The 27,068-nt window shown below is 34.1% G+C and overlaps 5 protein-coding genes across 5 annotated transcripts; 2 read left to right on the plus strand and 3 right to left on the minus strand.

Annotated features, from left to right (window-relative positions):
• Window positions 1-457: 457 nt before the first annotated feature.
• On the minus strand, window positions 458-3,483 carry TRIADDRAFT_22326 (uncharacterized protein; the record flags this gene model as incomplete). The annotated part of the gene is made up of 8 exons (XM_002111097.1): window positions 458-645; window positions 725-861; window positions 1,081-1,218; window positions 1,458-1,554; window positions 1,833-1,905; window positions 2,026-2,107; window positions 2,563-2,698; window positions 3,369-3,483. The coding sequence occupies 8 exons, from the start codon at window positions 3,481-3,483 to the stop codon at window positions 458-460; spliced, it is 966 nt and encodes a 321-aa protein (XP_002111133.1).
• Window positions 3,484-5,622: 2,139 nt separating this feature from the next.
• Window positions 5,623-7,187, plus strand: TRIADDRAFT_22667 (uncharacterized protein; the record flags this gene model as incomplete). The annotated part of the gene is made up of 5 exons (XM_002110569.1): window positions 5,623-5,667; window positions 6,630-6,656; window positions 6,853-6,915; window positions 6,991-7,069; window positions 7,135-7,187. 5 exons carry the CDS (start codon window positions 5,623-5,625, stop codon window positions 7,185-7,187), a joined length of 267 nt encoding a protein of 88 aa, XP_002110605.1.
• Window positions 7,188-8,679: 1,492 nt separating this feature from the next.
• On the minus strand, window positions 8,680-13,404 carry TRIADDRAFT_54786 (uncharacterized protein; the record flags this gene model as incomplete). Its single annotated transcript, XM_002111098.1, has 15 exons — window positions 8,680-8,730; window positions 8,806-8,881; window positions 8,961-9,028; window positions 9,107-9,154; window positions 9,263-9,353; window positions 9,480-9,539; window positions 9,620-9,671; window positions 9,795-9,852; window positions 10,028-10,072; window positions 10,109-10,162; window positions 10,203-10,244; window positions 10,513-10,561; window positions 10,827-10,884; window positions 11,277-11,361; window positions 13,330-13,404. 15 exons carry the CDS (start codon window positions 13,402-13,404, stop codon window positions 8,680-8,682), a joined length of 912 nt encoding a protein of 303 aa, XP_002111134.1.
• Window positions 13,405-15,492: 2,088 nt separating this feature from the next.
• On the minus strand, window positions 15,493-16,874 carry TRIADDRAFT_22525 (uncharacterized protein; the record flags this gene model as incomplete). The annotated part of the gene is made up of 4 exons (XM_002111099.1): window positions 15,493-15,756; window positions 15,880-16,116; window positions 16,324-16,485; window positions 16,785-16,874. Coding segments are annotated over 4 exons (753 nt in total), but the record flags the coding sequence as incomplete, so codon positions are not given.
• Window positions 16,875-20,952: 4,078 nt separating this feature from the next.
• On the plus strand, window positions 20,953-26,376 carry TRIADDRAFT_54788 (uncharacterized protein; the record flags this gene model as incomplete). The annotated part of the gene is made up of 11 exons (XM_002110570.1): window positions 20,953-21,084; window positions 23,588-23,760; window positions 23,936-24,117; window positions 24,277-24,356; window positions 24,455-24,559; window positions 24,754-24,801; window positions 24,879-24,937; window positions 25,051-25,119; window positions 25,528-25,627; window positions 25,924-26,080; window positions 26,237-26,376. The coding sequence occupies 11 exons, from the start codon at window positions 20,953-20,955 to the stop codon at window positions 26,374-26,376; spliced, it is 1,245 nt and encodes a 414-aa protein (XP_002110606.1).
• Between the last annotated feature and the right edge of the window lie 692 nt (window positions 26,377-27,068).

The following is a 27,068-nucleotide window of genomic DNA, read 5'->3' on the forward strand; positions in this document are numbered from 1 at the left end:
TATATTAGTGTAATACACGCAATTCAAAGGCCAAAAATTTGTTTAGTTATAAAGCATCAAAACCTACTAATGTTACATAAAATTTCTTGGTAATGAAATTGCATCGAACAAATATTTTAATTAAGTTAGGATCCACCGATCCGCAATTAAATCCAGCTATTATAACTTGCTTCGATGATCGATATATAATTAATCTTTAAATTTAATCTTAACCTGGCTATAAACATTAATTACAGGCGTATGAATATTTAAACATATAACATGACGTTACATTAATGCATGTACATATAAAATGTTGTACATAAGACAAAGTTTATCATGAACAAAGGTGATTCGACTATAGTTAGCCTTAGTTTTAGGAACTTCGACGTTTGGTGCAGTAGCACAAAATCGGAAAAAATGATAATGTACCTGCAGCCCCGTTTGAGGGACCGTAATGAAAGTACACTTCTTTCGGTTACTTATCGGTAGCAATGGAAGGGATAGTTTTTGCTTTATTGTCTTCACCTTTCCAAAGTCCATAAGCCTTACCAGGAACAGTTTGCCATAAACGCACTGTTCCGTCCTCCGATCCAGACGAGTATAGTTCGGAATCGGGAGAAAAATTAACACAGTGAACTGGACCAAAGTGTCCTTTATAAGATTCTATATAAATAATTATAATAATCACTTTAAAACAAGTCATTTGCAATATCATTAAAGCATAAAGATAACTTTGACATACCTAATTCTATTCCAGTTTCATAATCAATTTTATACAATTTAAAATCTTCACCTCCAGCAACAATGCAAGATTTATCTTTATGTAAAGATGCCGAATTGAGCGAAACAGGCCATTTAATATCTTTAACCAATTTTAAACTAAAGAAAAAAATACCGTGATATGTATAATTACCCGTTATAGTGGTGTATGCTAAACTCGATAGATTATTATTTTAGATGATATAAAAATTTATTGGATTAATATCTTGAACTCTATGCAAAAGATGAGATGCAATAAGCACGTTGGCCAGCTTAGATCCGTTAAAGTAAGCTACACAGTTGCTGTACTTAGGGTAAAAGCCATAAAATGATAATTACCTCGTGGCATTATATATCGCTATCGTATTTCCATAGGTTGCTAACAGCAAATCATAGCTATGAGACAGCTCTAAACTAGTAATAGGAGAGTCTACCAAGACCTGTTTAAATTCTGCTCTATTTCTTGTATCCCAGATTCTAATCCGAAATGATAACGATATAATCAATTAATTTTATGCGATAAAGTAATCAATCCCTCTGGAATATTGCATATTCACTGGCTTAAAATAGCACTTAATAACACCGAATAATTAAATATTTAAATATATCATCTGTGACAAAAGCCTAACTTTTTCGTTAGAAAGTTCGTCATAATTGTAATTAAGAAATATTAAACATCGTGAATAGTCATCATTTTTATTGGTGATCATATCTACCTTATTGTCTTATCCTCACTACCACTGATTATCATGTATTCATTAAGCCATAAAGAAGATTTGATGCTAGCGGTGTGTCCCTCTAAGGAGAAATAGTCTATTGACAGAAAATTATTGTGCAGTATTTAATAACAAGCGAGCGCAATGGTATAATGAATGGCTAACTCTCCAATAGCGAAATAGAATTTTTTCTATACAGTTAAACCCTACCACTTTTACTTTATGAAATCATGATCTGTATAAAATGAATGACTTTGATCAAGTATTTGATAAAACTTGTGGACTGATCGAAAGAAGGATTCACGTGATACGACTTTATACTGTAGGAAAGTAATAAATACTATTTGCAAATGAACTATAACAAGAAATACCTACCGTCATCATTAACCTTTAAATCAAATACTTTGAGCAATTTTTCATTGCTGGCAGTTAATAATTTCTTGCAATCCTAAGAGAGGGATACAATTATCTTATAGTAAGTATTTATTCATTTTACTGCATTTAAAATTCATCATAAATAATAACATAGACAGTCTGTCAGTTGAGGCTTTTTTTTATCGCTACTTACGTATGAAAAATCGACACTTTTAACGATATGCTTATGTTCCAAAGTTTGAAGTAAATCACCAGTAACAGTGTCCCACACCTTCCTAATTAACACACACATTTAACCGTGTAAGCATTTTTAATACTAAATTTTTTTGATTCTATGTCTAATTACAACTAGATTAATCTTGTAGTCGGTGCGGCATGCATTATTGCCGCTGCATTATTATAATAGTACTATATCCTTCTTGGTCTTTTATGTATAAACTACTGAATAAACTAGGATTGAATCCTAGCAGATGGGCATACTCTATGCATACGCGTATAATGAAAATAAAATTTAAGGTACGGTAATTTTGTATTTACGCGTATACAAGACTATATGTCATTGGGTTATAAATAAATTGCTAGGTATAATAAGGAAGCAGTTAAGTCAACCGTAATGAAGTATTGGCTGATATACTATATACTACAGCTCAGTGGATTAATCGCATCCTATCTATAATTGTCAATGTATTCTACTATTTGATAATACAATTTATCTACTGTATGTACTTACGCTGTATAATCTGCAGAAGCCGAAGCAGCTCGAAAGCTATCTTTACTTAAGGTAACACCCCAGACAGCTCCTTTATGTCCGTGAAATGTCCCAATCCAATCGCCTGTTTCGCCTTTTCTTAGCATTGGGTGGCCAGCTAATGAATGAAAGCATCATCATCCTTTGTTAATGAATTGGTTGGTATCAGCAGCAAGTGCACCTACAGCATCAATCAATAACTACTCGCATACAACAAATTCATATACCGAAAGATGAAGCAGAAAAAATGATCATTCATTTTCAGAGTCATTACTGAGTCTATAAAACTCTAGACAAAAATATCCATATCAAGTATCATGCATACTCCTGCTCCTTCACTATCAGCATAATATGCAAGCATTGCAGACTGTAAATTTGCGTCAATCTACGGGCATGATCACCAATATTGGAAAAAGGAGTTTGATTGATGATCATTTTATTCTGTTCATTGTAATTCATCGAATGAAAGATGGCATGAAAAATTGCTATATAAGGTCCTGTATATTGTAACAAAAACTACTTGAATAGTCCCCTGAGACTGTACTAAGTGTTACTCTAAATCAATCGTGTCATATCTTTCTTGCATGCTATTGCAAAATGGAAATATCTTTCAACAAATTTCAATCACGCGAATAACTTGACTGATGATTGAAAAGAGTTCAATGATCGTAGCTGTACTGTACAGTATGTTAAATTGTCTATCCTGGTACAGTACAGTACTGCCTACTGTAACATCTATACAGTTGTATATACTGTTCTACTGTACAATAGCACAGTATACTACTGACCTTTACATCCACTGATCATGAAATAACCTTCAGATGTTAAGCCACTGTGAGCCAAGCAAATTACAGGTCTAGTGTGTCCACTACAAGTTAGAGAAACTTGTTTAGAATAAGTCATCCTTGAATTTTGACGCTTTTTACTTAATAACTAATATAATTCAATGTAGAATGGCCGACAAGAAGTCCAAAGAGGAAGGCAAAGACAGCGCTGGTGCATCCAATTCAACACCAGGTAGAACAGAGTCTGCGCAATAGACTCCTTGGTGTCGGTTGTTTTGCATTGGTCACTCCAAGAGACCCTTTAGTTCGGTACCGTACCGGCAACGACAGCGCTGGTACATCCAATTCAACACCAGGTAGAATAGAGTCTGCGCAATAGACTCCTTGGTGTCGGTTGTTTTGCATTGGTCACTCCAAGAGACCCTTTAGTTCAGTACCGTACCGGCAACGACAGCGCTGGTACATCCAATTCAACACCAGGTAGAATAGAGTCTGCGCAATAGACTCCTTGGTGTCGGTTGTTTAGCATTGCTCACTCCAAGACCCTTCAGTTCGGTACCGTACCGACAAAGACAGCGCTGGTACATCCAATTCAACACCAGGTAGAATAGAGTCTGCGCAATAGACTGCTTGGTGTCGGTTGTTTTGCATTGCTCACTCCGAGACCCTTTAGTTCGGTACCGGGTCTGGCCTATTGCTCATCTTGCAGTAACCAAGCGATAGTACAGCGTTCCGTACAGTAGAGTACAGCATAGTGATTTGGTAGTCAAGCTTGGATACGCTAAGTGTCAGGCTTGACAACCTGCACTATCCAAGGGTGTCAAACTGGTCTAGAACTCGATATGAATGATACTGTATGGATTTTCTATTGCCTACTAGGTATGGTATGGCACAGTGGTGCGACACGTCAGGCAGTCAAGTTGTTACACCACCATATTGTGCAAAACCAACCTATACTGTACAGTGCACAGTAATAACAGTATACAGTATACAGTAGTGTATGTGTGTATGACAAGAAGTAGAGGTGGTGATGCGGTAAGGTGGCAAATGTACTGCCTGAGTGCCTTCCAAGCCTTACTGGTCATGGCATAGGGGGTGCCACTCCGGTTGATACGCGTTGATACCTGGCTCTAAAGGAATTTTATAATAGTTTATATAACTAAAGTTCCCCACTAACATCATGTGATGTAGTCGTGGCCGAGCGGTTAAGGCGATAGACTAGAAATCTATTGGGGTCTCCCCGCGCAGGTTCGAATCCTGCCGACTACGTGTTTTTTTATTCTAACCGGTGTCGAAGTACAGTATAGTACCCATACCAGTCTAAAAGTCCTACTCTCAACGCAGTAATAAGATTTTTTTTTTTGACTAGAAATCTATTTGGGTCTCCCCACGCGGGTTCGAATCCTGCCGACTACGTGCTTTTTTTTATTCTAACCAGTACTGTCTAAGCATAGTATAGTACCCATACCAGTCTGAAAGTCCTAGTCTCAAGGCAGTAATAAGATTTCTTTTTCTTTTTTGACTAGAAATCTATTGGGGTCTCCCCGCGCAGGCTCGAATCCTGCCCACTACGTGCTTTTTTTTTTTATTCTAACCAGTACTGTCTAAGTACAGTATAGTACCCATACTAGTCTGAAAGTCCTAGTCTCAACTCAGTAATAAGATTTCTTTTTCTTTTTTGACTAGAAATCTATTGGGGTCTCCCCGCGCAGGTTCGAATCCTGCGCGGGGAGATGCTTTTTTTTATTCTAACCAGTACTATCTAGGTATAGTATAGTACCCATACCAGTCTGAAAGTCCTAGTCTCAACGCAGTAATAAGATTTCTTTTTCTTTTTTGACTAGAAATCTATTGGGGTCTTCCGGCGCAGGTTCGAATCCTGCCGACTACATGCTTTTTTTTATTCTAACCAGTACTGTCTAAGCATAGTATAGTACCCATACCAGTCTGAAAATCCTAGTCTCAACGCAGTAATAAGATTTCTTTTTCTTTTTAATTTTTGATAGCCCGGCTCGGTACGGTACGGCGCGGTACGGTACAATACTGCACTTCACAGTCGAATACTCCTTGGATAGACGCTTCTATTGTCCGTTCCATTATCCAGAGTACTGTACGATACAAGAGTTGGAACCAGTCTTTCTGCTGTATTGGCGGCCATCTTGGTGTTACACGTGCTGCTAAGTAAGTGCAACCTTGGTAATCAAGTGAGAAAGAAGCGCCATTTATTCCTGACTGCAATATCCAATAAGAAATAAACATGGCTTATCATGGAAGGGTTAAGAAAGTAATGATCCAACCGATCGTATCCTTTTACACTGTTTCTCGTTGATAGCAATGCTGCATTGGATACTTTGTAGTCAACGTTACCTTTTGATCTGTTGGAGAAGAAACGCTGCGCTCGCGCAATCTCCTGTACAAAGGCATCAATCAGTTTGAACATGTTAACTAGCCAAGCTAAGGTTTTAATAAATTTCTTCTTTCGATAGTGAGTGGATAATATGTATTGAATCGTGCATGGTAGCATGACGTAGAATACACACTGTACAATCGATAAAATGATGGAACGTACAATGGTACAAGCTAAGCTGATTTTGACTACTGTACTGCGTGATAGTTTACCACAGGCTGTTGTAATAGCAACGTACTCCAATAGCCACCATGATCGATGTTAAGAGAGCATTGTCCATCCCCACTGTCTCATTTCTCTTTAGTCCAATCGTCGCTTAAAAGACCAGTTTCAAGTACTTGTACTATGCAAGCTTTTGGTTATCATCCTTCTTTCAGTAAGCAACGCTTCAATGACCTTACTTTTTGCTTGCTTGCTTGCTTGCTTTGGACAAGAATTGCAGCTCACACGATGCTATATAGATACAGTAATTGTCTTAGGAGAACCATTCTTCATTCCCTAAATTGACTTGAAGATAAACTAGGATAAATGATCAACTGGTAGTAAGAGATACGGTACAAAATAGAATTGTTCGATCCACGAGGCAAGTATCCTTTAATGAATACATAGAGAGGAGAGCATCATCGACTGTATTTTATTGACGTACTGTATAAATCAATCTTGCATACCTGTACATCGATCAAGCGTTCATTTGAATTACCATTGCCACATAAACAGTTACACTACAGTCTTCCAAGAATTGCCTAAAATGGCACTCTACTAATTATAGCAACTTTATAAATACACGTGTAATTTTTTCAAAATTAAATGTCATGATCATATCATTCCTTAACTCTATTCTAACTTGATTAAAAAAGAATGTGATCTTTCGGTTCCTCCAAAATGTAAGTGGAAAATATGTAATTGAGCTACAATATGAACTTGCAATAGAAAAGAATGGTTAACGGAATGCTTGCTAATTTAAAAAATCATGTTGCCTATCTCTATATGAGATACAAACAGAAACGGTTAAGTGCATATTTGCTGTGGAGAGTCCAAAATTATTAACGGCAAATTCAATTATCTTGTGATTTATCTCAGAAAACTAGGGTTCAAATTTGGCTTTATGAACAAACTAATACGAGAATAGAAGGATACATATTGGTTAGTTGAAATAATTAGCCTATTTTACCTCACTTTTGACCAAGAATACTAGTTTAAAAAATATTTTATTGTTAGGGATTTGATGAGTACATGAATTTAGTATTGGACGATGCCGCTGAAGTTAGCATAAAAAATAATCAAAGAAGACCTATAGGTAAATACTAAGAGATGACTTATTAGCTTTTCTTTACTCTAATAATTTTCTTATATTACTTTCAGGTCGTATTCTATTAAAAGGAGATAATATTTCTCTCATTACTGGCGCCCAATAATATTCATGATTGTATACAACCAATTCCATGTTGTTTATAGACCATTATATAACTTAAACTACGTCAATTAAATACAATGTTAATAGCTTGATAAATTAGCCTCCTGCACACCCTGCGGCTTGAATGTAGGGCTACATGTATTTGTAGATTATAAAAATGTCCAAATGCAATAATCAAGTCCTGCCGGCACTTTAAGAAAGGATAGGGATCGTATATGGCATTAACTGTTGAGTATCGTCGTCCCTAATCTATTTCGTTGAGTAATAAATTGTTATTATAACCCCGACCCATCCTTTTAATTGTTTAGTGTGGCAATTTTACTTGTACTGCATTTGCAATCAAATTGGTGTACGTTAATATTAACTAGATAGCACTGTCTTCCCATTTTTTCTCTTTTATATTGTATTAGCTGACTGCTTTTTTGTAATTAGTTGTCAACTCTATTCATAAGAATAAAATATCAAAGATTGACAATGATGAAAAAGTTGATATAAAATGCTAATCGTACGAACTTTTAACTTAAGGATAAGTACTGCACGTTATCATACAGTATGCACTTAAAATTACATACTGTATGTATTCACGATATTGAAACCGTCATATAATAACAACTCATCGTTGTTTTAATGATATTATATAGCGAAAACGGTTGCCTGCTGATTAAGATTTTACAATGAAATTAACAAATTGATTGAATTCATCGCAATCACAAGACTACAAAATCGACAGTGCAATACTGCATACCCGTGTTTAGTGTAATCTACAGTATAGCTATGATGACACTTTTACACTAGGACTTCTACTAACACAATGTAATGATGCAATACTTTAAGACTAAAATGGCGGATAACTTAAATATAAATACCAGTCCATGCTTAAATACAGTAAATGACAGATACAAATACCCAGTAAGATGACAGCTAGCCACAGTGAGATTTCTCGTATATGTGAATGAAATCCTTAAAATTAAATGACTTTCGATAGCACTGTTTACTATATGTTTACATTCACATATTAAGAAAAATTACTGAGTTCTCAAAATTGAAATCATTTTATTTTGACATAAATCGAATTATAAAAATGCGATTTACAGCTACAGTGCGTACTTTAAAAGTAATACAACCATCCAGTTGAGAGTACATTCTGATCATAACTAGTTATCGGGTACATGCAATTAATTAAATTATTATATTAAAAGATGCTAATGTTTGCGGACCAATTTTCATCATATCAACCACTGATTGTAGATTTCAAAATTTTTAACATAACTAAACAACGCAACAGTTACAGTACTGAGTAAATTTATCCATAATAAAATAAAGAGCGACTCTAACCAGATTATGATTAAACGCTGTAAGCTTCAAATTCGCGATTTAACTACTTGCATGATACTATACAAAAATCAAATAGTTGCGATATTCTATCAAAATATCGATAGCAAAAGCTTTGAGCGCCCTAGAAAAAGTAATGCAGTGGAATTTCTCTCGTTGCCTTATGATTGAATAAATCTTCTAAAAAGGGTAGCACCCCGTCTAATCTGACCCTGCATAAGAAAAATTCTCAGCATTATTTTACTATTTATTATAAGGAGTTTACACGGAATATCTGTGAAGTTTACCTCGCTACGTAAAGATGCCATGCAGTCTTGCCAACTTGAATAGAATACCATATTAGGAGGAGCACCAGCTGCAAGGCTACAACGCAGGCATGAAAATTCTCATATCATGACACGTAATAAAATGCAATTAGTTACTATAGAGCGCAGGGTCTTACCCACAGTTATTCACAGCCATAACGTTAGATACCAAATTAAGTGGATAAGTTATGTAACCGGCAATATACTAATAAAGGTACAAAGCGATAGCTCAGTAATGAAAGTAAAAATAAGTTATATAGCGTAGTTTAAGTCTATCACTTACGTTAGAAACTGCTTGCAAATACAATTGATTTTCCTTCTTGCCTCCAATCTAATGATTAGAATAAATAGCATTAAAGCATACGATCCATTAATTTCTATCATAAGTATAAGCAAGTTCATTAATTATCATAATAAGGTGAATTTAGCGCTATCTTACGCTTGTAACAATATATTTCTGGGTCACGTATAGCACTATATTGTATAACCAAACTGACATAAATTCGGCTACAAGTCTTGGAACAAAACCCCTATAATGGTTGAATTAAAATTTTTAAGTACAATTATTCTTGCACGATAATTTTATGAAACTTATTCAATCTATATTGAAAATCGGGTGTTGAAGTATTAAATTTAGGTTCAACTTCAAGACTTACGAGAAAAAACCTTTAAAGCCTTCTTCCCTGTAAATTTCCGAAATTGAGGATATTACACCCCTATATTATGAAAGAACATAGAGCAACAACAGTCAAGTTTTTCTAACTAACCCTGCATAACTCAGACGTCTGTGTCTTACCGGTATACGTTTTCTTGACCAACAAATTGTGCCATCATTCTAACACTTATAACTGTAATAAACAAAATGTTAGCATATAAATAACTCGACAGTCTGCAAAAAATTTTCTTTAAAGTTTATATATAAATATTCAGAATGTAAATTTCTTGTATTATTCAAAAAAAATACAACTAACCATGGAGTGGATAAGATACAGTAACGGCAGCCATGCTTGCTAAGCATTGTTCTGAGGTCTGCAGTATTCAAAATTGTAATTAAAATGATATTGCATATAATTTCTTACATCGGTGCATTCTTTGAATCACTATCACTGAATAAGTGTACCTTACATAGATAGATATATTAATAATCGAATAAATCTACTAGTTAATTAATTAATTATTGATACATAGTAACAAATTATTTAACCTTGATAGCAAAAACTTTAATTTCTTCGACGGCGGTCTGTGGAACCTGTAACAAAATCAAATAAATATACTACAAACGTACCATAATGACAGCTAAAAGGACAATAGTATAATTAATCTGAAGATACAATTCATCCTGTTGATGCGCATGGTTAAATAAACATAATATTACGAACATTTTCTTCCTCTTCATCTTGAGATTTCTCTTCTCTAATAACCTAAAAATAATAAATATTCACATTTTACTATCACAGTAAACGAAAATATACTTGGAACTGAAAACAGTATAGAGCTTCTAATCTTTCAAGATGTACAGTGCCTAACGACTGGACTGACTAAAGAATATTACTATTAACATACGGGTATACGCGTATATAGATATTGATAGATATAGGACTGAACCTAGAGACTTGAATGCTAAAAACAGTGACTAATCTAGATTGCAAATTATGAGCGGAATTTATAAATTACCAATAAGTATTATACCTTCAGAACTGAAGCATTGACGTTCGAGCTTATAATAGATTGAATTATCCTAAAATTTAATTCGGATAATAAATGATTCGGTTACTCTCTATTTACACTATTTACATAATGTGTACAGCAATAAATTGCCAATGAAGAACATAAGATATGTAAATTACCTACTATTCACAAAAGATACATTAAGGTTAAAAATGAAATAGAAATTGTTTACATATCTTATTTTCATAATTTCATACATTAATACTATATTAAAGTGTCCAAAATAAGAATAATACTTTACTTTACTAGCGCGAACTGATATCATTTCATATTACCTTGGCGCAAGTCCTTTATACATGCCAAAAAATCCATCTGTTTTTCTGATGTAAGCCGCTAATATCATATAGAACAATTAAAATATAGTTAAAATTTGTTACGTGTGTACATATAAACAGACAAGTTAATAAATAAAGTAACTAATAAATGAGAGATGATTAATCGTTATAAGATACCGATAGATATTACTAGTAATAAAACCCAGTAGTGCAATATACTTAGTGAATGATTAATTATAACAATAACGGAATGACGCCGTCTATCAACAGTCTATAATCAACTATTCGTATTGATGAAATAATTGCAACTTAGTCAATTGGTAATAATGGGAATTTAATCTATACGACGTTTACCAGTTTAGCTGTAATTCATTAGTGTATTTGTACTATATAATGAATGTACGGATGTTAAACTAATACGATTCATTTTTGAGACAGAATTGCTTTTACCGTAGGTAAAAAAACCAGGCAGTTTTTGAGCGTTACGTCCAAACAGTGTAACACCATCAACCGGCGCAATAGGCTCATGACCAAGCTACAGGTTAGAAGATAAAAATAGTTTAAAAACGCTTATCTCATTCATGCTAAGCCAGGATAACATGTTTACATGGCATTTAATTTGTGCACCGAAGTTACTTTGCTATTTTTGTAAAACTTAAATGAATGCGTATAGTATATAGTATACTGCAATAAGATAAGGTAGCTACTAAATAATACGCTTGTATTTTGCATTTTCTTTAAAGCTCCTTAAACTACAGTACCGTATTGTTGCCCAGTTAATGATTTATGAATGATATTTGGCACCATCATTTCTTAAGAATTAGCGAGTTAGAATAATGATCTCTATTTGAAGTTTAACAGAATCCGAACAGTCCCTAGCGCAACGTTAGAGTTGAGAGTTGATGTTATGGAATAATAGCATGACCCCTTTGAATTCAGCAGTATAGTGTAGTATACGAATAAAAATTTCAAATAGTCTATTACGGATCAAGAATGGACTATGAACCCGATTAGATTATAATATTTATTTATTATTATTCATGAATTGAAATAGCCCAAAATTCGTTATAGTAAGAGCGCCAATGCTCCAATACATACATTATCTATTTCATCCCATGTAAAAAGGTCAAGTAAAAGATTGTTCAGTCATACTGTAGTTCATAGCGTAAGGAAGACAATATCGAAAAGTAAATAGCTATCGTAATCATCAAGAATCGGAAATCGGATAGACTTTATGCGCAATTAGTGTAGGAAATACAGTTTTTATAAAAGAAACAACTGTAGCATGTGTATTGCATATTTCTAGATCATTTAAAAAGAAATAATATAATACGTCTACACAGTATGTACAGTAGGACAGTTTCAGCTAAATACTTTAAGAACTTTATGTAAGGTGGCGGGGGCTAATGTACATGTCATACACTGTAATGTAATTCGATATGTATCAATCGAGCAAGTATTGTGTTTAGTCAGCATTTATCATCAGTAATCGTCGCTTAAGAATTTGACTGCACGCAGTTGCTCGATTAATTAATTGATGAAGGTAGCGACTGTGATGAGATGATACTGTATACTACACCGTGGCTGCATTGACTCCAGGATTATAAATATCGCAAGATATCTATCAATGATACTGTATGTGTATCATATGATGATGATACTATCATACTCGTACATCGATTTCTCCTCATGTCAACTAAGTGATATTAATTACTATTCACACTGCTGTACTACAATAATGGATGCAGCTAAATTCACCAAACATGGCGGACATCTAAACATTTTTATCGCATTAAGTGCTTAGCCAGAAAGAGTTGAAAGGCCTATGAGAATACGAACAGTACATAGTGGAGTGCTGCAGCGACGAAAAGTTTACTCTAGAATATCAAATTAACATTTGCAATCAGTTGTAATACTCGTATAATTAATTAATTAATGAATTCATCAAGGCGTGCTCGTATACAGAAGCCTAACTACACTGTGCGTCATTGACTGCATCCCTTATTTGAGTGATTAGCTAACTTACAGAGATATTAAAAGATGTGAATTAGGTGTAAGAACTGGATAAAGCCTCGGAGCTATCAATCTATAACACTACATGTCTCGATATTCCGCTATTGGGAATCGATTTTGTTGTGTAAACCATAGTGATATGCGTACGCCACCCAATGCAGTTGATGGCGTAGCAACAATCTGTTTTTCTTGGCATTTAAATACATTATACCTACTAGTTTTTACAATCCTTTCAATGGAAAATTAAGCAATAAGTGATATTTGGCGGAAGACTAAAGTAAAGTACAAGAGATGTTTCAATCATTGCTGTCATCATTTTTAATCACATCACTCGATTTAGTCTACCAGTCAACTTGTCAGTCAACATCAACTTGTAGCAGACATTAACCCCATCAGCGGATATCTTCTAAACATGATGGAGAGCTGTTTCACAAGAGGTTGTCGCAACATTATCCAGTTCATATCATGATGAAAAAAATTGATTTCATACCTGTATTAAAGTTTTGACGTAAATGAAAGGATGGCTAGCTAAATTAATAGCCACAGAGGACAAAATTGCCGTCATATTCTAGCTGAAATTTGGGTTCTACTCCAGTGAACAATTCCCGCACTGCCGCTTTCCTGCTCGACATCCAAAGCTGTAAGTCTGGTCCAATGGGAAATCTCTTGACCTCAGAGGATTGCACACTGTTCGGCGCCTGCATGCTGGCTATTTACAGTACTGTACCGTACCGCGCCGTGCTGTACCGTGCCGTACTGTACTCTAGCGGACCGGACTGCACCATAGTGTATCGGACTCAGACCGTATCAACTCCGAAACAGAAAACTGGTCTACAGTACAGTACAGTACATGTACTGTAGCCTAAGCCTTCTAATCGTTACGCAACTGTACAGTACTGTACTGTACAGTACGGTACGGTGAGGACGGTGTGGCTATGGTGTGGCCGTACAGTACTGTGTACATCAACATTAACTTCTTCAACGGTGGACAGACAGACGGTCGTCAAGTATTATCCGTATTAAATGAACATACTGACTTTGGGTGAAAGAGGCTAGACTGATGTCATACCGCCTGGCACGTTATTACCCGGCTAAAAACCAGAGACTACTCAGCTAAAAATTCTCCCTCAAAAGCCGCAACTAAAACATTTTCCCCTATACTAAAATACACGTTCATTCTTTTAGTACATTTATTCCAATGGATTAAAGTTATAAAATAGAGTGCTTGATATCCGTATATAGAAAAAGATGATACAGCGAAAAATTCTCCTTCCAATATAAACTAGGTTACACCTAGTCTCAGCCCGGTGGATTGCATGTGTCAGAATACTCATAACTTAATTATCAGAGTTTGCATTATTACAAAATGTAAATCGAAATCTCAATTTATTTTGTTGAAGTTTCAAGATTTGGCGGTAGACGATATTCTTAACTGTAGATGATAAAACTATTATTAAAGTGATCAGTGCTGCTTATATTAAAAGCCGTCAATAGCAATCTCAATTTATTTCTTTAAATATTGGATGATAGAGATGATACTTGGTCGTATAATTGACTGTAGTGAGTGATGTAGGATAAATCTTGAACGAAATATGCATACAGTGGTATGGCATAGTGTGCACAGTAATCAAGACAGTTATCTGATCGATACTGTACTTTGATCTAAAACAAAAGCGCAACAACAGGTAGACGTTTCTTCAAGTTAAGTGCTATACAATCTACAATCGAGCCAGATCTTGTGACTGACTATGCAATAGAAATTCGGAAAATATTCACCTTTTTATTCAATTGAACAGTCGCTGTAGCAGATATTTTTAAGCCCTTTTAATATACACTTACAGCGACTGGTACTGAATATATGGTGATAATAGAGTACTGCAAATTGAATGAAATGCTTGTTGCTCACTTATGGATGGATACAAGCTTTGATTTCCTGTCAGATAATATCGTCATTCTATCAAGAACAATTCTTCATTTTATTCATCTTACTCGTACTTTCCAAATTGATATACAGTACGTATGTAAATAAATATCAATGTGACACTCCTGTACAGGCTAATACCAATCTAATGTCAAATGGTGCGATTTGAGCATAACAGTATCTTTTGATTATGATCAAATAAAATATATCATACCGCTTGTACCTACTAACTGAGATAATTATAATTAATCAATAGTATCAATCTTATACCAAGTCACAAAAGTGTTGCAACCCTAAATTATATTATTTATGTTATAGGCTCATGTATCATAACGCAGAGCATAGAACATATCATTTAGTTCTTACTAAGATATGCAAAGACACTAGTAGAAAGTACTAGCACAGTAACATCATGCAGTAATTTAATAACAGACAATAGTCGACAATTTATTATAATTATTTCAGACATAACCAATTCTACTTGTTTATACTTCATGTATAACAAACTCGTAGAAGCGTATACGTTATGTATAAATATGCAGATGTATGTATTTACCAATTTGATGACACAAGTGAATTTAGTGCTCTCATAAGACGAGGCAAATCTCTCTTAAGAACTTTTCTATTTCCAAATTTTCTATGAATAGCCTAGAATGGGTAGTAAATCATATTCGCTATTCCTGATTGATTTGATATTGCCCTTTTAGCTATAACGTAAAGTCGGATAAACATTTAAACGATACATTTACGTACTTGATATTTGGAAGTCCAAGATTTCCAGGCAAGCTTAGCAATCTGACGAGCAACAGGTTTTAAGCTGTCTTCAGAATAGCTGGAATAATATTGCAGAGTCGGTGTCCATGATTTATCAAATATCTTCAGCGATATCAGTGAAGCTGCTGCAGCAATTTGCGATGGCAGATATGATAGAAGACTATATTCTATCAAAGCAATCTCTGTGAGATACCGCGCGAAGGTATGCTGCTCGATATCAGCCTAAATACAAATTGTATAACAGATATTGCAAGCGTGTTCATTGAATTTTATAACATCGAATTTAAGATTATTTACTATTATTCCCAAAAGTAAAGCGCAAGATATTTTTATACGAATACTTACCGATGCAGCCTTTGATATACGTCTTAGGAAATGTATGGAAGTAGGCCTACTCAGGCTAAAATCCAAAGCTTTAAGAATTTTAGCTTCCATTTGTATAAATTCATTAATTTCATAACTGTTTTCTGTAAGATATAGGAGGTCGTCGGTAGAAGCTAAGAATATTTCTTCGTATTTAATTGCGATATAGAATGCAGCGATACCAACCAGCTGCAGTTTCTTTCGATTCACTTGGGTTGTCTGGAAATTAGCATGCATATGTACAAACAATTCAATTAGTTTTAAGTACAAGGAGTATAGCGATAACCGCATTCAATATATCCAGGTACTTAGAAAATGAAATCAGTAATGTTTACATTATTTCAACTGTCATTTTATATCTTAAAATTTAGCTGTTATCATCTAAATATGTGAATTTTTAACCTTTTAACGGTCCTAAATCCGTACCTGAAGATATCGATCAATAATATAAGTAGTCAGATATAAGCTCTCCGGGTGGAAATTGTATCGTAAATGAACATCAACAAGCCAATCAAGCAGAATTGCTCTCATTCCCTTAGTAATCACGGGCTGTCCAGTCATGTAATCTGGATCGAGTGTACATCTCTTCTGTAACGTAACAATTTACAGTTAGCATTTGATGCGTTAAATTAAAGTAATGATGAGTACAGCTCATAATCGTTTGCTACACTCAAGAATGTCTGATCTAGCTCTTGAATATGAAAGCTTGTTAATGCAGTGTAATCATTAAATATACGTATCTTAGGATTAGAATTATTTACTATAAATAAGGATAGCTAGCAGTTTTTCATTTATTAAAACTTCTTTACGATGCAGGGGATAACTACTATTTTAGCCTGAAAACAATATAAGTGAATGTTAGGCAAAAAACTGTGTAATAATATTACCTCTTGCTTGAGCATATTTTTGTAAATATCACTAATATAATCGCTACACAACAAAGGGTCGTTATAATCCAAGGCATCGATGTCGACGACATAAGCCGGCAAGTATTCATTGTTGCGAAATATGGTCGTCAATACTTCAGATTCTCGTGTAACAGCGGTCTTCTTTTTTATTTCCTGATGAAAATTTTATATCGTCACATTTTATAATACTGTATTGATTAATCAAGTAAATATGAAAATAGCAATAGTATTCAATCTTAAGCAAAATTTGCATTTCTTCACGATAAATACAATGTTAAAAGTACAAAGTCTGTTAAATATCGATAAATTTATGAAACGAGAATGTACTCGTACAGGTATATGAAAACGTACATCTGTCTAGCTACATTATTGTAAGTTGCGTCTAGTAGTAATAGTTCATCATATTGACAGATCAATAAAACAAGCTTATTAATATTAAATTCATACGATTTTGCGATCGATCTTCCCGTGAAAGACATGGTTACCAATATCTGAAAGGACTGTCCTATTCCCTTGCTGTACTTTATTCACATTAACACGAAAATTCTCATTGCTAGGCTTCATTTTTGAAGGTTTATGCTATAAAGAAATTATTAATTACATCGAAAAAATACAATAAAGATTCAGAATCCATAATATATTTCAAGAAAATATATGTAAATATAAAACTTCTATCGCCTATTGCTAGATTTAATCCAGCTACTTTAAAGATATGTATACCGCAAATGGACTACCGTAGCATTTAACTTTCAATATTTAATACAACAGTCTATGAAGGATCGTACAAGATTTAATTTCAGTTTTGAATCCATCTTAGAGATTAATTTAAACAATAAATCGTATTGAATATCCCAGGGATTCTTTCTTAGTTACTACACAAATATCGATCTACGCCAATCTCTAGCCTTATAAAACGATTTACATATATGAAGATGTGGGAGAATACAGTAATTTTATTAATATTCGTACAGTACTAGTATTGCATCTAACAACTCGGAAGCTAGCTGCAGATTAGAAACACTAAATGCATATACTGAATATGCTCTAATATCAGAAAAAATGTTTTATTAATACCAGGATATTAAAAAAATGGAAATTCACGACTTTTTAAATTATTATAGTGGGATATCACAGCATTAAGGGTTTAATTGTACAAAAATAATTAGTTAGGCAGATTATACATATTAATAGATTATACTAATATATTATCATGCAAGATCACTTCGAATTCTTAGGTAGCTATTCTGTAAAACTTACGAATTCCAATTAGCACGCTCTCCCCTGTTGGTAGGAATCGTAGAGTTAAACAGGGAAATCACTTTTCAGTTAACAGCAAATACTGTATAATTTATATCCGATAAACAATTATATTATTACACTACACCAGAAATTAGTTAGTGGGTATAATTAGATCGTAAGATAGATGACTAGCTATCGTAAATACAATACGGAAATTGCAATGGAATATCGAGCAATTTACACCTTTTATTACATGTGAAATCGTAAGTTAATCTAACGAATTGAAGGCAATTAATTTCGTGTAGAAATTATCGTCAATACAAGTACAATGCACCAAAGTCCGATGTTTACAGTGTACAAGTATACCTCCTAAAGGGTTAAGGAATCAAATCATTTTGTTACGGTGTTATCTAATTCAAGAATGAGAATAAATGATACCAACTGCTGCTTCATCGCAGTACTACATGTACTGTACGGCTATAAAAGTGTTCAACTTCTGTTTGAGGGTTCTTAGAGCACTTTTACTGAACGAATTCGAGTTCGATAACGCTACTGTTGCTATTTCAACATCTTAATCCAATAGTGATCTCCTAGTTCAATAACCATCGATGATGATGATTCTGTAATTTTCAAAGTTGTACTCGCTGTATGGCTGCAATATATCTCTTCCTTTCTTGATGATATATATTAAGTAAGTATGAAATATTCTTTTTAACAGAAAAATTTTACAATGCCCAAACCAATTTACGCAGATAGTAGAGCAAATATCATACTGTGATAAGTAATACCGATTTTTGATCAGGGCAATCGTTTCCATTTGTAAATACGAGTAATTTAGTAATCATGTTTATCATTACGACATTGAGAAATATAAACATTATACATGAGAATAACATATGAAAATATACAATTTGATAATTATTGCAGCGATAACATTAAACAGAATGCCTTAATGAACTACTTTACGCCCCATTTTATATATAGCCATTTCAATGGCTTTATACTGATTGCACTATCTCGCAATGTAACAGAATAATCTCGTAAAATTCAGGTTGTTAATTAGCAAGTTTTGCGATCATAGAATGTATGTAAGGGCGTGCTTAAGGAATGACATCTTGATAATATGCATTTGAGAACTTGTAAAGTGTACAGTAGTAGAATACGATAGCTGAATCTATATCATCTAGCAACATGTGTTGTTGTATGGGTACGTATCGTCCAATAAACTTAGTGCGTACCTGTCAGGACAAAGCATCCTAATAAATAAATTAAATTTTAAAAATTGCTTTAAAAAAATCTTGCTTTCATAAGCTAGACTGTGCAATGCTTAATTTCTCGATTAATGCAATATATAATTTGAGCAATCGCAATTCACTCAATTATATTATTTATACATGGTTAAACCAGATCGTATACAGTACGGACAAACGTCATATTCTGTATTGTGTTGTACTATGAAGCACTGTACGCTCATGTTTTCAACAGTAGATATTTATATGTACGATCTTTGTTTTGTTCAGAAAACCAACTAAAGAATAAAGATACATAATGCTGGTACTTTACTATAATTTATAGACACATACTACGAAAAGCGATTGTAACCATGCCGACAATTGTATATAGCAAAAAACGGTCTATAAGGCAGTGTTTATAATTTTAGAATACGGGTAAGCATATGCCGAATGGGATATACTCGTTGATAGTAGCGACACTCAATGTGACAGGTGGCTACGTAAGTTTTTATTTCATTCACATGCAGATGTGCTCAGTGAGCAAATACTTTTTTATGTACTACTTAGTAATCAATGGTCCATGGCTATTACTCTAAGCAGTAAAAAGAAAATTCCATAAATACAGATGCCAATTGTATTGACATAGACAGTTTTTAAACGTGAGTGTATGTGCACTGTATAATAACGTTCTTGTCAAATAACTTCATTCAGTCAAGCTGTTGTACTCTATGTACAACTCGTCCTGTAGCATAATAATGATCATCGTAGCTTACAAAGCTTTCACGTCTTTTCTTGTCAAAAGTATTACTACTGAGCAATAGGCCGAATTGTTGATTTCTATCTTTCAATCAAAACGCTAAGCTGGTCTACAGACGATTTAAAATTATACAGTACAGTATATTAGTTACGAGCTCCAAGTATCGGCTAGAATCAGATACAGTATGTACTGTACAGTACTGTACATTGTACAACATACGAACAACACTAAAGGGTGGATTACGTCATTTTTGTGGTTGTGTACTGTACTGTACTGTACTGTACTTTTAGCCTTTTCACTTTCATCTTTGGTCTTCATACTGTAGTTTTTACTGTATCGTACAGTACATTGTACTGTACGAACGATAAATGAGTACTGTACAGTACTGTGTACTGTACAGTGTACAGCAGTTGGACGACTCCAACAGTATATAAATGCGCTAGAATTTGTCCATATAACAAATTTGGATGCAATGTGTCATCATCGAAATCATTAAAGCTATCTGAAGTTGCTATTAATCCGTTTGCTTGTTTACAGCGTTTACAGGTATGGATGACAAATAGAAAAAGGATATACATGTGTCATTGACGAATATGAAGAGTTTATTGCAATGTGCTCTACTAAACGATGCTAACTTACTTACTGTACACGTACTGTATCGATGATTTAACTTCTACCCACTACCAGTGCTACATTAAACTAACGGTACAAGTACGCAAAGTACTGCAGAACGAACGAGGGATCGACTAGTTGATCAAAATTCGCCTCTCTTCCGTTAGGCTTTCTCCTTTCTATCCTCTGTATAAGTGGCTACACGACGTTATCGTAAGTAGACACAAGCTGCACAACAAACTGCTGCTAAGTTATATCAACATTGTCATATCCGTCATATACTGGCGATCCGTATGGTTTGCAAAACATGTCAACTCTTACGAACCAAATTCAAAACGAAAATCTGAGTGACAATCCAAGCGACGAATTAATGGGAGATCAGAAATCCACCACTGCGCTAACTCTACTGGACGAACTTTTCGATTCTCCAGACTTTCAGGTACACCATCTACTTACCGTTCACTATTTTTCTATTTTTATAAGTTGTTAGCCAACTCTCGCACGCCCAGCAGTACATCTTTATTATACAGTACTCCTTCAACACATTTAGTAATGTTATGATACGAACTGTACGAATAAAATGCATCAATTCTTAGGGAGTAGTATGAAGTACAATATTACGAAAGTTAGGACTTTGTAGTAGTTCGTTAGTGACAGCTAGTGGAGTGTAAATTAATTATAAATTGAGACTCATAAATGATATCGGGCCTTCATTCTTCAGATTTACAGTAGTATGTTGTGGTGAGTGCTGAGAATTCTAATAATGACTCTAACTACAGTATGCAGTATACTTGTATGCGCGTTCGTAATGTAGCACGCTCGATTGGTTAAAAAAGAAAAGCAACGTTGCTGTTAGAATATTGTTAGCTGCAGTGCTATGATTGCAATACACAGAGTATCCACTGTAAACGGTGTATAAATCGACCTCGATAGACTTGTCCAAAGTATGACTTAACTGGTGGATTGGCATCGACCTGAGTGCGTTGGACTAAAAATAAATAAGTCTTAGCCAGAGACTTTCTTTTGAGGAGTGCGTATAATGTAGTACTGTATGACTCATAGCTAATTATTTTGATGAAATAGGGGAGCCAGCTACATATTCCTACTTATTCGTATATATATATATACTATTAGTACGTAAGTGTTACCATTAGAGTCAAATCAATTGTTGAATATCCCTTTCAGTTAATTATTATAACAGTTTAAGCATAAATATCTGAATCGGGCCTTTGTAGTGATCACTTTGCCAAGTTTGCAGCTTCTTTACATTCTTAAAAGACTGTTTTTCTTTCTACAGTACACTGGTATTTATTCGCCCTCAGAGATGACAAGCGCATCTCTTAAATCTATGATTGCTATGAACTCTTTGATGTACATTTTGTGATTTAGCTTGCTATTTACTGTAATGGTATCGTCAATAGACGCCTGAGAATTGAATTTCATTAATTATAGATATTAAATCTTTCCATTTTTCATGAAGTACTTTTGGGCGGGATATTCAATCCTGTACACTACTATTAGTATAAAGCTGAATACAGCCCAGAAACTTTCCATCTATTACAGTAATATGTCTAATATTGATGTACAGTACTGTACTGTATACTCATTTGTAAATGCTGTATTAAAAGACTTCATACATGTAAATGGCAGGAATAACTCTCATCGAGGTCCTTACAGTTTCTTATGTCTTTTGAGACATAGAAATCCAAATCACATGCTGTCACTGCTGTACGTACTGCATTCAATTCTTGCTCTCTATTATACAGTAGTACTGCACATGCACCGTACATTTACAATTTTCAAGCTTATTCTTCCTAAATTTGTTTTAAATTAGAGAAGTAAGGGCGGTAGAACAGTATTTTTATTTCTTAGCTTATCATTTTTTTTCATTAAATTGTATGGGAACTATAGAATACAATTTATTCGCTAGATGAACTCATCAAGTCGCGATACTATGCTGTAGTTCAAACTTTTTTAAAGGGAAAGGAAATATTGAGACCAAAAGAATTTTTTTGGGGGGGGGATACTTGACACGTCACCAAATGAGGATGGCGTGTACTTTCTATCTCTGCGCACGCGTATTCGGTGACTCACCATACAGCATTGTACTGTACTGTATTATCTCATTTCGACGCACAGCACTGTACAGTGTACAGTGTACAGTATATATACTGTACTGTACTGTAATTGTAATAATCAGACTGTAGAAACTCTGGTGCAGACGGGTTAAGACAATCAAACACCTGTCTACTCGTTGCTACCGTTATACTGTACAGTACATTGCAATTCTCAAACAAAGCAGGTACAGTATAGTACTGCATGTGAGCAAGTTTATACTGGCGTTTCTTCATCTACACCAGTATGTGCTTGTATAAATTCAAACTTGATAATTGAAAACGAATTGAACATTTTTTGTAAACAAATTTTCGATTAACAGTAGTAGAAATCGAACTTGTTTACATTGTACTTTGGGCTAATGTGCAACCTAAAATCCTGTTTTACAAAATTTCAATTTCAATTTTAAAGCTTTTTGCCAGCTCTGACAAACAATTGACTTGTCTAGCCATTAAATCAAATCGAGCTGAGATTCTATAATCCTATATTCTCAGGGTACGGTATCGTAGCATCTTGTGCTACGATGCAAGATTTAATAACATTGCATATTGAATAACAACACGAACTGACAAAATTTGGTACAGATCAATGTAATTTGTTGCAATAAATCTCACTAAATACATCGAGGAAAATCATATACAAAATCTTATACTTACGGTAGACAGTACTGTGCGTACGTATGTATCAAGAATAATTGAATTAAACAGTGTTTCTAATATAAAATATATCGAATGGCCTATTTTCTGTTTCTCTTTAATTAGATAATGGCATCCATTTTGTAGCTGTCATAAAAAAGGATGTTGCTAATTTTTCTTTGCTTTACGTAGCCTTTGAGCGACAAGGATACCGGATTCCATTGGTTAGAAAATGGCTTCGATGAATCAATGTTACCAACCGAGAGCGATGCAATAGATTTTGACGAAGTTACCTTAATGGACTGCATCCAATCAGAAAGAGAAACGAACTTTCAAATTTGTGACGAAGTTGAAGAAACTTCTAAGTAATTGACGATAATTTTAATCATTATAAAATAAGGACTTGGCATCTTAACACTTGGCCAACCGATCAAATCAACATTAATTTTCTATAATTACTGACCTTCTAAATTCTACTTAAATATTTAACCTTGGAAACTTCAAATCTTTGTAGTAATTTTACAATAATTTGTACAATAGGAACTATATTCCTGAGATTATAGAGGAGGATACCGAGGCTGGAACCACTCCAACAGATCACGATTATTGTGTGAAAGAATATACCTATGCAACGACCAGTCCTTCTAGTGCAGAGCTAAGTCCCAAAAGCGATCGCTCTGTTAAACGACTATGTACTGGTTCCCCTTCAGAAAATGATACAGGTATGGAGAATGAAGATTCAGATGACAACATAATTAAAATTACAAAATTTAGTAAAGCAATCTTTTATTTATTAGGCAATGTTACTGTATTAAAGTATCTGTTACACTTGTACTTGTAACAAGCATTAATTTCACTGCTATGTAACCTGCTACTGATAGGATACTCTTCTGCTGCATATACGGAAACTAGTGAAAACGACATCCCAGTAAGCCCTTTAAGCGATGATAGCAAACCTCCGGTAAGGAGTTAAGAAATATAGTATATCATCCTATCAATGCATCGTTTGAGTTAAGCTCATGAATATAGCTGTATCTGAAAATAAATCTGGCCTTCTAGGACAATGTTACCGAAATCAAGAAATTGTTAAAATTGACAGATGAAGAGATCAAAATTTTTCAGACCGAAGGCCTGGTTATTCCTCAAAAATTGCCTTTGACAAAGGTTATTTAAGTTTAACTCTTCCGTTATGATATCATAATCTACTATCTATAGCTATGTGACAAATTCTGTTCTTTATATCTCATCGATCATATTTATTTTGAAGAGTATTTTGTTCAATAAGTATGTTCTACTAATTAATTATTTCCCTCCATAGCTGAAGTTATTATAATTACTTTTGTCATTATTTACTTCAGACTGAGGAGCGTGCTTTAAAGAGGGTCAGAAGAAGAATAAAAAACAAGGTAACAGATTAACGTCATAACTTTTTCCACTATTGTTAGAGCGATTTCTTATTTGAGGAACTATTCAAATTTCTAAGATCTCAGCCAAAGAGAGCAGACTTAGGAAAAAATGTCATATGGAAAATTTGGAAGCCAAGTAAGACTGCAATAAATTGCACATGATTAGGCATTTTTTAACCTAAAAAATATTCGTAATCGATTGAGATGTTCCAATGAACTGTTTAAACCCAAATATATGTTGCAAATTAGACTAGCAGATACCAATGCTGATATGGGCGACTTAAAGAGAAAAATTGATTGTTTAGAAGACGATAAAAAGTAAGTCTAAATATTCCATTTTATTTGCTGTAGAACTTTTCTTGTAACCATATCACTTCCTTCTTTTGCTGTAATTACAATGTGAAATTTATAATCGTGTTACATATATGTATTTTACATTTGCATACTTATCACTTTCGCCAAGATGTAACAATAGTCAGATAGCATGATTGCAGTTTATCATAACGTTATTTTAATGCTTGCTTGAAATTTTTTATTAAAAAGATAGCTAGCTAGCCGTAGTAGTCCTTTATCTTCCTTTTCAAATCACCACTGCGTGTATACAGAACTAGTTCACGACTGATAGTTTACTCAAACAGCAAAATCGCATCTAGATGATTTAGTCTATATGATGAGACGAGTGCACTATCCAGTAATAAAAGGAAACTCTTAAACTGCAATACATAGGTCTTTATCCGCGCAAGTTCTATACTGGAAAAACCTATTTTACGACAAATTCAATCAGCCTAAGCGCTCTGCTGCTACTCAAACCGGAACTGTTCTAATGGTAAGTTTATGAATTACCTTCTGTTGTAACTAATACTTTATCAGCTATGTGGTACTTTAGACTGGGTTTTAGTGACAACTTGCTGTACATTTAATCACGGCTTTGGGCATTTTCTCATTTTCTAAGTCTCTTATAATATTGTATAAAATGTGTGAGGAAATTGCAACAATCGAAATATTTACATTGAGTAGTAGTATTCTTATTGCATGTCATCCAAACTGTTACAATTTGGATGTCAGTGATGTCGAAACAGTTTTAAACTTTGGATAACAACTTTCTTGCTTGTATGTATGCAGGTTGTAGTTTTATGCTTTGCTCTCGCTGTTGGAAGTTGGTCACCATTTATGCATGTTGATCCAAGTAAAGATGGAGTACTACAGAAAATTCAAAATAAAACGAATATAAATATTTTGTCCGATGCACTCCAAGACACAACATATGATACTCCTCCAGGTATCAACTCATTACTCTATTAGTCATGATTCGTAGTATTACTACGTATCGTTTTGGTTAATTTATTAAACTAATATAAATAATGTCGAAAGCATCATTAATGATAAATTTTTGTTATGTTGCCTGCGTTATATTGGACATGCACCAAAATCGCAGTTCGTAGCCGCGTCCTGCTAGGTCTCATGGAAGGTGAAGATAGCGGTTTGCTCTTTACGGCATCAAATGAATCGACCAAAGTTTCGTTGGATCCCGATAAATATGATATCAAGATCAACGAAACTGAATTACGAAGATGATGTCAACGATACTATATTCACTTTCATAAATTGCTATTATCCTGTCTTCTGTCTCTATAAAGCTACTCTTGACCATAGAGTCAGTTCGATATCAGTTGTACTTTGATGGTTTTCATATTTCGTCTTCAAATACAGTACTGCGTCACTGTATTATATCACATCTGTCTACCAAGCGGAGCAGTAAAGTATATCGTCGCATAATTAATGGAAATCTGCGGTAAATAGATTATAAATAGGATATAATAAAAACCAACGCATTGATGGCTTTGATATCCTTAGCTGTCGCGGTTTGTGCTTTATGAAACAACCTGACATTGTGTAAGTCTGCAGATTAGGTATAACAACATGTAATTATGATATATGGCTATCAATGTATAATTTAGTTCAGTAAAAATTCACTACAGCGTTTGTAAGTTCTCATGTGTACTCAAATATTGATTTTAGTATCTTTGATTAACCACCTGTTATATTGCTATTGTAAATGATCACGATCATGAACATGATACCTGATAATTATATAATAGTAATCATACATATAGACCATTCCTATCTGATACTGATACTTTTACAGACGTTGGAAAATCAGTACCTTGCCTTGCGCTCAGTTGTGAATATATCTCGGCTATAAGATTGTAAATATATAGTATAACCCGAAGTGATAAACACTAAAATTTTGTCGGTTTACACTGTAG

This window comes from Trichoplax adhaerens, genomic scaffold (assembly GCF_000150275.1).
Source record: "Trichoplax adhaerens TRIADscaffold_3 genomic scaffold, whole genome shotgun sequence".
NCBI lineage: Eukaryota > Metazoa > Placozoa > Uniplacotomia > Trichoplacea > Trichoplacidae > Trichoplax > Trichoplax adhaerens.